Source organism: Cyprinodon variegatus, unplaced genomic scaffold (assembly GCF_000732505.1).
Source record: "Cyprinodon variegatus isolate N-32 unplaced genomic scaffold, C_variegatus-1.0 Scaffold782, whole genome shotgun sequence".
In the NCBI taxonomy this organism is placed as follows: Eukaryota; Metazoa; Chordata; class Actinopteri; order Cyprinodontiformes; family Cyprinodontidae; genus Cyprinodon; species Cyprinodon variegatus.
Window position 1 is genome coordinate 34,776 of NW_015151235.1, and position 12,999 is coordinate 47,774.

The following is a 12,999-nucleotide window of genomic DNA, read 5'->3' on the forward strand; positions in this document are numbered from 1 at the left end:
AGTCACAGTCAGAGAAACAGGACTACACTGAAAAACAGGCCGATCTCCAACAGCTATAAACAAAAGTGTTGATGGCAGCAGCACAGCTGATATTTCTCTCCAGGATGGAGTCACAGCCAAACAGGAACAGACCAGATTAAGCTACAATGAGAAAAACTGGAGACAGCATAACGTAAGAGATTGAACTAGCAGATTCTGCAGTCTATTGATCCCTCACTCATAAATACTTAACTCCTCCACCTAAAGCAGGAGCTTTCCTTCAAACGGGCTCGAATAGATTAGGGCTGCAACTAATGATTATTTCCCAAATTAATTTATCTGTCAATAATTTCTTTTGAATAATCAATTAATAATTGGATAGCCAAAAGTTCCTTAAATAAAAATTTGTATGAAATTAAACCAGGTGAAACTAAAACCTTTCCACTTGAGTTGTTCTGGATAGAGCATATTGATAGATTTATCAAAAGTGCAATATGTTTATGCATCTGCTTGGTGTGGGGTCTGAAGATTTTTCTCTAGTTAAAAATGAAAAACACATTTTTTGAATTTTTGGAACAATTTTTGATGGATATTTTCTTTTTCTATCTTTCTTTTAAAGAACATCTTATCCATTTGGCGTAAAAAAAACAACCTGTTAAACTTTTTAAGATTCCATGAATATGTAAGAAAAAAAAACCTAAAATGGCAATGAAGTGTTTTTTCTAAATATATTAATTTAGTCAAGACAAAGTGAAGCAGATAAGAAGGAAGCTATAAAGAAACCGCTTAATCGTATTATAGAACATTATTATGGATCATTATGTCCTCTAATGTCCATTTACCAGCTACAGAGGGAAGCAAATACAGAACATCTGCTCCTCTCCTGTCTTCAGTGCTGCTTAAGATCTTATTTTCTTTAACTAAGTAACATTAAAATGTGGTAGAGAGGGGAAGGGATAGCAGAACATGAGCAGTTTATAATACTGAAACAAACACAGCAGTCAATATGGTTCAGTTTTCAGAGCATCATCTTTTTTCCCCAACAAACAAATTTCAATCTTAAAAAAATTTATTCAAGCTGCAATTTTAGCAGACTTTTTGGGGGGCTTGGTTTGGTTTTCTTCTTCTCGATTTCTTACCTATAAATCTTCTAAACCAGTGTCCATCATCTCCTTTTCTTGGACGTTGTCGTGTATTATGGTGTAAATTCATTGTATAAATGCTCCTTTCTGAAGTATCAAATATAATAATGGAATAAGCATTCTAAATGTATATTCTCTGAAGAAGAATACAAAAAGAAGACAAAAGGGTTAAATTTGTTTTTGTTTTGTTTCTTACAGCTGTTTATGAATTTATGAATACTTTATTACCTTCTGTTTCATTTCATTTGGGTCTGATCACTGTTTGTGCTGTTGACTCAAAAATCAGATCAAAAGGCAGTGGATAGGTCCCCATTCTATCGCAGGGCAGAGACAGGGTAGGACATGCACACAGACACAATCACACCTAAGGCAATTTAGAGACGAAGTTAACCTAGCAGTCATGCTTCTGGACTTTGGGAGGAAGCTGTTAGGGATGGAACGGTTCACAAAATTCCACGGTTCGGTTTGGTTCATGATTTCGTGGTCACGGTTTTCGGTTCGGTATATGTTGATTGTTACATTGAAATCCCATAAAAATTAATGAAATTAATGAAAAAATCCCCCAAAATTAATGAATTGTAATTATTTTTAATGATCCGCGGAAACCCTGGATCATTTCTGCATGTTTTGCTGCTTTAAATTTAATCATCTGGCGCATGCTGTCTACGATGTCCAAGGAACTCAGAGTGGAGCGGACGGGAGCCACAGCAGAGGCTGTAGGCTTTGCTTTGCGCAGGCGGTCTGGAGCGCAGCTGGGCGGGGCGGAGCGGAGCGGAGCGCTGGCCGAGTATGTGGGATTTCAGGGTTAGCCTGACATGTTGGTCATGCTGCTGTTAGCATAAACAAAACGTGTTGCACAATGCTTCTACACTGTTGCACTTTTATCCACAACTTTCTTTCCGCCGCCATCGTAGGTCACTCTAAAGTCAAAGTGGTCCCATACAGCAGACCTATAAAGTGCTGCTGGCGCGTCTTCCAACTCCTGTTCTTTCCCACTCGCCAAACCCACACAATTCTCCACAACAACTGATTTTTTTCTGCTACACCCAGCTAAGCTGCTTCGCTTCTTCTTCTTCTTGTTTACTACTGGTGGTTGGCTTTGGTCGCAGTACTGCCACCTTCTGCTCTGGAGTGTAAACGCTTCACCTATGAGAAAAAGGAGCAGCGCATGAACCGAATGAAACACACGCAAACCGAACCGAGACAGTCGAACCGAACGGTTCGGACGGTTTTCATAAACCGTTCGTTCCATCCCTAGAAGCTGTAGACCCCAGAGAGAACCCACACATGCACAGAGAAAACATGCAAACTCCATGCAGAAAGATACTAGATTGTGACTAGACTTGAAACCCAGTCGGCCCCCGGCAGATGGCCGCTCAAACTGGGTCTGGTTCAGCTGGAGGTTTCTTCCTGTTAAAAGGGAGTTTTCCTCTCCACTGTAGCTACAAGCATACTTAGTGTGAGGGATTGCTGAAGAGTCAATGAGTTGATGCAATCAACTGGTTTTCCTTAGATAGAAAACTTTAAATCAATCTGACTGGATGATCTGGTGAACTCTAAAGTGCCTTGAGATGACATGTGTTGTGAATTGGCGCTATAGAAATAAACTGAATTGAAATTGAGTGTGACTCAAACCCAGAAACGTCTTGCTGCAAGTCAACAGTGCTACAAACTGTGCCACCATACAGTGTCCTTCTGGTATCAGGTTTCGTTACAGTAAATTTTAATTGTTTAAGTTGTCTGTCCTTTTACAGATGGATAAGAATAAAAGAAACAGATAGGAAATATAGGAAAGGAAAAAACCTGCAACCGTCTTTATCAAAATATGTTAAAGGAAATGAGAATTTATTGATGCTTCTAATATATATGAAGCATATATAGCTTTTCATATATGAGAATGGAATGCCAATTAAGCTGTTGCAACTGACTGTGCCGTACTTAAAAGAGGTTTTTGTATTTGTAATTACAGAACCTATTTATTAGCATACGGTGTGTTTGGATGTCTTTTAGCTCTTAGTAACTACAAGAAAATTCTCTCACACTACGCTGTCATGTGGAGCAGCTTAGGTAAGAACATATCTCAGTCAGATTTGAGGCAGATTGTGATGTCACAAACTCGACCCAGACTACAATTAACCTGCCTCCCTATGTTTATCTATAAACACTGTTCTCCATTCGAAGATACACACCCAAAGACAGAGCTAAAGAGGAAGGATCTATGAAGGAACGAACATTCCGTCTTAAAGACTTAATCTGTACAGGTATCGTGCCAGAAGATTAGAGGAGCAGGGGGATTGTCCTCAAGACGCCAAAGCGATTACAAAATGGAGAGGTTGAAGAGGTCATGGTGGCTGTCAAAGCTGCTTGAGTGAAGAACCAGGGGAAAATGAGGATTAGGGGAATATAACGTAGTGTCATTTAGCAAAAAGTCAGAACTGACAGTCAAATACAGAATTTTTCTTGGTTGAGGCGATAAAATAGCTCTGCTGGGAATAATGCTGTTAACTATGTACACTACGCAGAGAGTATATAAAATGCCTGGTAGACAATAGTGTTACATCATCATTCAGGGAGTTGAGTTTTTGTTTCACTTTAACTACTGGTGAATAGGAATTCAGTGCTAATAGTATTTTAGCACTAAATAAAATACATTACTACAAAAATTCTTGCGTTTTCTTTTCTTGAAATGACTAATTGTTATTTGAAATGCCATATAGAATATGCATTAATCCCAAAAACAGCAAAATGATCCCCATCAAAGGTTTTAAAACATCTTAATTGACAGCAAATAGGATATTGAGGACAAATGAGGATGCCATTATCAAGACCAAATTAGTTTAATTATCCCATGTTTTTTGTGGAAAACTCTTAAAAAAAACACCTTTGGTGCTTAGTTCTAGTTTTGGGGGAAGGAGTTTGCTTTGTTTTGCCAAGTGGGAGTGGCATAGAGCTTGGAATCCTGAGGTCCTGGTTTCAAGCTTCACTCTGGGTCTCTGAGCAAGACCCTTAACCCCACAGTGCTCCCTGGGCACCCCACGATGGTGGCGGATGGCTCCCCAAGGGGATGGGTTAACTGCAGAGGTAAATCAATAAAGTTCAGCTAGATCAAGTGGTAAGTCACCTGTCCTGCAAACAGGAAGCCTGGGTTTGTATCACAGCTGCCAGTGTGGGTCCTTAACTAATGCCTGCTTTGGGGAGTGGCGGCATTAACCCCACACTGCTCCCTAGGTGCCGCACAATGGCAGCCCACTGCTCCCCAAGGGAATGAGAATACAAAGAGTTCATTTCATTGCTCGGTACTTGTGACAATGTAATGACAATAAAAAACGCTGGAACTAGTAGAAAATGTTGCTCTCCATGTTTTTCTCTTTGGGTTACATCCCAAAGTAAGAGTTTTAATAAACTGAATTGTAAAATTAAAATTTTTTACGTAAAAAAACATACTTTACTATGTTCAGAGCTATTGCTGTCACATTACAGTTTTTTCAATGTTTGTCCTAATAAAATTGTTTTATTCTTGAAATTCTGATTAGTCAGAAATACAAATGTGAATGTTGCACTCCTGAAACAGAAATGACTTCACTTTTGATAACCTTTATTAGCCCCATGCTGCACGTTTTTTCTTTTTTAACATTGTTCTCTCTGGAGCAGCCGGGCATAGACATGCAGATCAATCCATCGCACTCTAGCACTCTTCTTCTTCAATTCTTTTTCTGCTTCTCCCACCACTTACATTAACGTAGAGCACAGATCAGATGTGTCTAAACATCAACTAGATGCGATGTTCCAAACAACAGAATTAGCCAAACAATTAACGATCACGTTAAACAAATCAATAATACAGTGAACAAATGTGATATATCAAAATGAAATGTGCTCAGGGTGCAACATGAAGTTGTAATTACACCATAGAAAGTTACTGAACACCTTAGAATTTTATTTAATTTAATCCAATTAAATTTATTTCTATAGAGCCAATTCACAACACATGTCATCTCAAGGCACAGTTCATCAGATCATCCAGTCAAATTGATTCAAAGTTTTCTATCTAAGGAAAACCAGTTGATTGCATCGACTCATTGACTCTACAGCAATCCCTCACACTAAGCATGCTCATAACGACAGTGGAGAGGAAAAACTCCCTTTTAACAGGAAGAAAACAAGGCTCAGTGTGAGCGGCCATCTGCCAAGGCTGACTGGGGTTCAAGGAGACAGAAGCAGAGATACAGAAAGAAGCAGAGATACAGAAGGCAGCTGTCAACCAGCTCCCAGTCCAGGAAACACAGAAAGGCAAACAAGCTCCGAGCCAGCTCCCATGTCAGAGGATGAAGAGAACACATCCAGTTAGTCACAGTCAGAGAAACAGGACTACACTGAGAAATAGGCCGATCTCCAACATCTCATCACTTTATGACCCAATCTGCAGCTCTTTTTTTATTTATTTATTTATTTATTAATAGATTCAACCTCAAACTTCTTTTCCATAGAGAAAGTATGAGGAGAATTAAGACACTCCTGTTTCCTTTTTGGTTTGTGTTGAAGAAAGAAATAATAATCACAAAAACTGTCCTTATTTTTTTTTGCATTTTTAAGCTTAAGTTCTTTCCAGGTAGTGCAGAATCTATAACAGGTGGTTCTACGCATCAATACATCAAGTTGTTTCTGAAAGTTACAAGGTTCTTTAAAATAACTCGGAAAATGATACAGAAATATATTGATATTAGAACATTTTAAATGTATTTTTTTAATACCAAAGCACTTTTAAAAGCATGTACTTTTGAATACATAGGTATTTTCAAAAGTGCGTACTTCTATACCTTGAATAGATGTTTGACCTAGTAACTTTTACTTCAAGTTGAGTAAAATTTGACTATGAGTATCAATAGTTTTACTCAAGTGCTACTGCTGAGTACTTTATCCACCACTGATTAAAATTGTAACTATTTCAATCCTTCATACTGGAAACCAGTTCATCCCTGTTACACGTGTCCAGGTTGTATTGTTTCTTTTGAGATCTACTGTAGTAAAATACTCTTTGCACACTGGTAGATGACACCTCCTCAACATGGCTTATCACTGCATTATGTTGCGTTATTGTGCATGATTTGTTTTTCTTTCAAGGAAGAACCCGATTACTTCCTCTCTTAAATCCTACAGACATTCCTGAAACTGTTCTTACACCTTCTTACATCCCTTGGATCTAATCTTCAGACAACCACTTGTAATTCATTTGCTGCGCAGGTGGCTAACCCCCACTAAAGCCCACAGTAATCTGTGAAATTTCAAACGTAGTTAGTGTCTCCACCTCAGACTAAAGGTAGGATGCAACTTAATCAGAATTGAAAATGACATCATCCCTCTGTCGTGAAAGGGGAAAAACAGGTCAAGGATTAAAGCAGGTTTCCAAGAAATTCATAAAATTAAAAAGAACACAAAAATAAAACCGAAGGCAATGTCCTTTGCAAAAGATGTGCAGTTACACACACCTCTGTCCACAATAAAGAACAATTCTTTACGATGCATCATTCAGATGGACAGTTGACCTCTGACCTCTCCGGTTAGAGATTTACCACTTTATCTTCTGTACAGACACAGAAGCTCCAGCTTAGAGGGTAGTATGATTAACAAGATGCACTAATAGTAAGCCTTGTTCTTTATCTGCTGTGTGTGATGATTATAATATATACGCTCTGATTTAAGAGACAGTTTGTCCTTTTGATCTCCAGTCAAACAGGCACAATTTCTAAATTAGTAAGAAATAGATCCAAGGCAGGTTGGGCTACAATAACTGATCTGATCTAAAACAGCACTGACAGCTGGTGTGACTACTTTGTTCAGTTTACTCTGCTGCCTTTGTGAATGTAATAAACTACACTGAGAACTGAATGTTCTTTAAAATGTGTTTATTGTATTGTATTTTATTATATTTTATCATTATATAAAAATGTTAGAACTTTAAATTTACAGTCATATTACTGTTTATATGTATTCTTGACACACACACACACACACACACATATATATATATATATTTTTTTTAAGGCTGCACTTTAAAAAAAAAAGATGAAATTGTCCAGAGAGCTGTTCCAAACGAATTTCTTTTAGTTTTACACTGTAAACAAAATGTCAAATAAAATCTTTCTAAGTCTAAACAGGGAGCTGAACATCCTCTTAGTGAATAAATCTTCCTTCAGTTATGTGCAGGTGGAGTTAAAGTTATTTATTAATGAGCAACATGATGATTATTTCCTGTTTATCATGCATTTTTATCTTATTTTTCAAAGCTTGTTCATTACCTGCAAGATTTCAACTATTTGCCCGTTGCAAACAGCCAGACTCATGCAAGCTACAGCATGAGTCTATTTTTGCTCTTACACTGTTTCTGGGAGCAGTAGAGACCCGACATACAAAAGGGGAATTGTGCATAATAAGTCCCCTTTAAAAGTAATTTAAGTACACAAACACTCAATTAGTAGCTTCATCTAGGAAAAAAACAAGTTTACCAAAGGAACACTGAGTTGGTAATATCATTAGTAGAATCAAAATCTAGTTAACATAGAACAGAATAGAATAGAATTGTGCTATCCTTTATCGTATGCACACTGTGCACATTACACCAAGAAAATGTGAAAAGAACAGAAAATGAAAAAGTTACAATAGACATGCAAAGGGAAAAACACACAATGTTATCTACAGTTAACAAAAGATGGCATCATATGTTACAGCAACGGCTCTATCTTTTGGTTTATCAAGGTAATTTTAAATACACCCAAAGCTCCAACCCTAAATGGCAACTGCAGTCCATTTTTCATCCTTCATTTTAATACTCGCTCATATCCAGAATATACTTTGTGACTTTGGTCTGTCAGACAAAAAATTATGATTAAAGGAAAATCATTGTTGAATCTTTGGTCTAAGTCTGCATTGTTATCACTTTTGTAAGCATCCATAGAATCCAATATCAGATTTTTAGAAAGAATATTACAGCTACGTTGACCTACTTCTACTAATCAACCATAGAATTGCACTTAGCATCTCAAATATTATTTTTGCATAGCCTGGTCAGCCATACTGACAAGGGGGATTTACAGGGGCTGGGTCATCTGGTCAGAACCAATATACAGATGTTACATGAAAACTCTAAGCGACACGCTCTGTTTTTGTAGTTGTATAGTACATGAGAGGACTCTACCGGTCTGTTGTGGTGAAGAGAGAGCTGAGCCAAAAAGCAAAGCTATCGATTTACCGGTCAATCTATATTCCCACCCTCATTTATGGTCATTAGCTCTGGGTCATTACCAAAAGAACGAGGTCCCGGATACAAGCGGCTGAAATCTGTTTTCTCCGTAGTGTGTCTCGGCTTTCCCTTACAGATAGGGTCAGTAGCTCAGTAATCCACTGCTCCTCCACATCGAGAGGAGCCAGTTGAGGTGGCTCGGGCATCTTATTAGGATGCCAGTCTTATTATCCATCCATCCATCCATTTTCAGACATGCTTAATCCCAAGTGGGGTCACACACACTAACGGGAGTTTAGAGAAGCCAATTAACCGAACAGTCATGTTTTTGGTCTGTGGGAGGAAGCCGGAGTACCCAGAGAGAACCCACGCACGCTCAGGGAGAACATGCAAACTCCATGCAGGCCATTATTTAACTATTGATAATAATTTAAAAATTATAGCTGCCCATGAGCTGCCACCTTAACATGATGGGGCTGTTGAGTGCCCGAATGATCCAAGGAGCTATGTTATCCAAGGCATTATGCCCCTGATACGGTCTCCCATGGCAAAAAGGTCCTAACACTTGCCAGTTAACTGGGAAACCTAATCAGACCTTGAAACCAGCTCCACTTTTTCCCATACCGGCTGCTGGTAAACCTTTTGAACACTTGATCGTGGACTGTGTTGGCCCACTGATTCCTTCAAAGTCAGGATCTATGTATTTGCTGACAGTTATGTGTAGAAGCACCCGTTATCCTGCAGCCTATGCTCTGAAAACCATTACGACAAAGTCGGTGGTCAAAGCTTTGTCGAATTTAATTTCAGTGTTCGGAATTCCAAAGACCATTCAGACAGACAGAGGAACCAACTTCACTTCACGTATGTTTGCTGAGATTTTGAAACAACTTGGTGTAGTTCATCAGCAAATTAGTGCTTATCATGCTCAAAGCCAGGGGGCGCTAGAGCGTTTTCACCAAACCCTGAAGGCATTGTTGCGAGCATACTGCACAGAGTTGAGTAGAGACTGGGAAGAAGTTCTTCCTTGGCTTCTTCTGGCAGCTCGTGAAGTTGTGCAAGAAAGTACAGGGTTCAGTCCGAATGAACTCGTGTTTGGACATCAGGTGCGTGGTCCTCTCGCTCTTCTAAAATCGAACTTGGAGAGTTCTGATCCACCATTAAATTTGTTTGAATAAATTAATGGTTTTCGTCGCAGACTTTTCTTGGCTGGCAAACTAGCCTATGAGAATGTTAAAAAGGCTCAGAGAAAAATGAAACGATGGTTTGACCAAAAAGCTGAAAGAAGAGTGTTTCACCCAGGAGATAAGGTGCTTGCCTTACTTCCCATTCAGGGTTAACCATTTCAGGCAAAGTTTTACGGTCCATATTTTGTGTTGAGACAGGTGTCTGAACTAGACTACATGGTTTCTACCCCAGACCGTAAACGACCAACTCAACTGTGCCATGTAAACTTACTAAAGCCTTATTTTGATCATACTCTGGAGGAAAGAGATGTGAAGGCAGTTGCTGCTTCTGTGAAAGTAGACTTGAGCTGCACAGCAGGATTAGATGAGGATGTGCAAACTCCAGATGATGCTGTGTTTCAACCAAGACTTAAGAACTCTGAGATATTGTCTAACTTACAAACTTTATTGAGTCATTTGTCTACAGAAAGAAGTGAGCAGTTAAAGCAGTTAATTTTGGATTTTCGTGTTTTGTTTAGTGACACTCCAACATGTACTAATTTAAATGAGCATGATATTGATGTGAAAGATGCGCAGCCCATCCGTCAACATTTTTATCGTGTTCATTCAGAGAAAAGCAAGTTTTTGGAGACAGAAATTCAGTATTTGCTGGACAACGGCCTGGCTAAACCATCTTGTTCCAGTTGGGCCTCACCATGTTTGTTGGTTAAAAAACCTGACGGTACTTATAGATTCTGTACTGATTACAGGAAATTGAACAGCATTACAAAACCTGACTCCTACCCACTCCCTCGGATGGAAGATTGCGTTGATCATGTTGGAACAGCGAAGTATGTGAGTAAATTTGATTTGCTCAAAGGTTACTATCAAGTACCCTTGTCTGCGCGAGCCCAAGAGGTTTCTTCCTTTATTGTACCATCTGGATGTGATGGGTAAGACTAAGAGCAGCTCAGAAGACCCTTATGGAGAGAGTCATATCAAGGACAGTGACGTCGCTCGGTATAGCATAGCAGGGGCCCCACCCTCGAGATAGGCCTTGGGTTGGGGCTCACATACGGGGCCCAGTCTGAGCAGACAACGTGTGGCCGCCCTCCTGTGGACCCACCACCAGCAAAGGGATCCATAGGGGTCGGGTGCGGAGAGCACTGGTTGGCAATTGAGGCGGTGTGCCTTGAAGACCCGGTCCACACACGCTGCTTCTGGCTGTAGGGACTTGTAACGTCACCTCGCTGTAAGGGGAGGAGATGGAGCTTATGTGGGAGGTTGAGAGCTACTGGCAAGATATAGTCGGGCTCTCCTCCGTGCACAGCTTGAGTTCTGGGTCCCAACTGTGGAGAGGCTCGAAGCCCCACTACTCTGGCATTGCCCACAGGGAGAGGCCGTGGGCAGGGGTTGCCTTGCTCATTGCCCCCCAGGTCAGTCACATGTTGGAGTTCACCCTGGTGAATGAGAGGCGTCCCAGGCCTTCGGGTTGGGGACAGGTATTTTGACCGTTGTCTCGGCTTACAGGCCCAACATCAGTGCAGAGTACCTGGCCATCCTGGAGTCCCTGGAAGGGGTACTAGATGGTGTGCCAAAAGGGGACTCTATTGTTCTACTGGAGGACTTCAATGCCCATGTAGGGAGCGACAATAAGACCTGGATAGGGGTGATTGGGAGGAACGGCCTCCCTGATCTGAACCCCAGCAGTGTTCTGTTATTGGACTTCTGTGCTAATCACAGTTTGTCCATAACGAACACCATGTTCAAGCACAAGGGTGTCCATAAGTGAACGTGGACTCAGGACACCCTAGGCCAGAGGTTGATGATCAACTTTGTAGTTGTGTCATTTGATGTCTGGTCACATGTCTCAGACACTCTGGTGAAGAGAGGGGCTGCACTCTGGTGAAGAGGAAGCTGGTCAGATCTGGCAGGCCTAGGCCTGTTGTGAGGGTCTGTTAGGAATGTGTGGTGGATCCCTCTGTCAGTGTGGTCTTTAACTCCCACCTCTGGATGAGTTTCTCCCAGATCCCGAACGAGGTTGGCGATATGGAGTCGGGTTGTTACATGGTCTCCTCCTCCATTGCTGATGCAGCCGTTATAAACTGTGGCCAAAGGTCTCTGTTGCCTGTCATGGCGGCAATCCCGGAATGTGACGGTGGCGCCTGGATGTAAGGGATGCCTTTAAACTGAAGAAGGAGGCCTACCTGGCCGACATCCAGCGGCAAAAGTTACATTTACTGAACTTCAACGTCGAACGCTCGGGTGTCTGGATGCTCTGACAGTAAAACACTTGAATGCGTTGCTCCCGACACTCGGACGTGTTGTTGGACCTCTCCACGCCACCCCCCCCTACACTTTGCATGTATATCAGACGCTTTGACACCCAGAACGCGCCCAGTGTGAATACAGCTTTAGGAAATGAGCTCTCCCTATTTTTGCTTAATTAATTAAATAACTTGATACAACATAACACCATTTGATGGGTGCAAGGCTTGGTGGCAAATCACATACAAATAGATTATTTACTTGTTTGACCGCACACTAACTTATTTTTTCTCTCTGTAGGAACCCTGTGCTCTGCCACATCAGAAAAATGTTTGTCTGCACCTTGCCAGAATGGGGCTACATGTGTGGACACCATGGATGATTATGCCTGTATCTGTGCCAGAGAAGGTGTAATATACATGGGAAAAAACTGCGATGAACTCTACGATGGTTGCTTCTTTGTGCCATGTTTAGAGTGCACCAGTACCCCAGGAACAATGGAATACCAATGCGTATGCCCAGATGGACTTACAGGAGATAACTGCACAGAAGAGGTGGATGACTGTCTGAGCAACCCTTGCTCAGAGCCTCATTCACTGTGTGTTGACCAGCTCCATGGATATTTCTGCAGGTGTCCAGCTGGATACGGAGGTCAAGAATGCAACACACGTGTGACTGATTGCATTGACAAACCCTGCATGAATAATGGCACTTGTGTGTTACAACCAAATGGCTTCGAATGTCACTGTGCACCAGGGTTCAAGGGCATGACTTGTGAGGAAGATGTGAATGAGTGTTTATCAGAACCCTGCCAGAATGGTGCCATTTGTATTGATGGAGTGGCAGAGTACCATTGTTTCTGTGTGCCAGGTTTTCAAGGACACAACTGTGAAATAGACATTAATGAGTGTGCTTCTCAGCCCTGTGAAAACAATGCTACCTGCATCAATGAGAAGGACCATTATGAATGTGAATGCATGGTAGGCTTCACAGGTAAGGTCCCACTACCACACACATCTGTATCCACTGTCTTGGTCAACATGTTTTTTAGAGTTGTTTTTTTTTCTTGCTATAGTGTTGTGTTCAATATGCTTTGCACAATTAAGTGTGGCTGTTGAGACAGTCCATCCATCCATCCATCCATCCATCCATCCATCCATCCATCCATCCATCCATCCATCCATCCATCCATCCATCCATCCATCCATCC

General features: G+C 41.0%; 1 protein-coding gene across 1 annotated transcript in view; it reads left to right on the top strand.

Annotated features, from left to right (window-relative positions):
* The window catches only part of LOC107098486 (protein crumbs homolog 2-like), a 36,014-nt gene that overhangs the window by 2,218 nt on the left and 20,797 nt on the right, over nucleotides 1–12,999 (top strand). Inside the window, exon 2 of the mRNA XM_015396204.1 lies at nucleotides 12,090–12,782. Coding sequence (XP_015251690.1) covers nucleotides 12,090–12,782 — 693 coding nt within the window. The remainder of the gene's footprint in view (nucleotides 1–12,089; nucleotides 12,783–12,999) is intronic.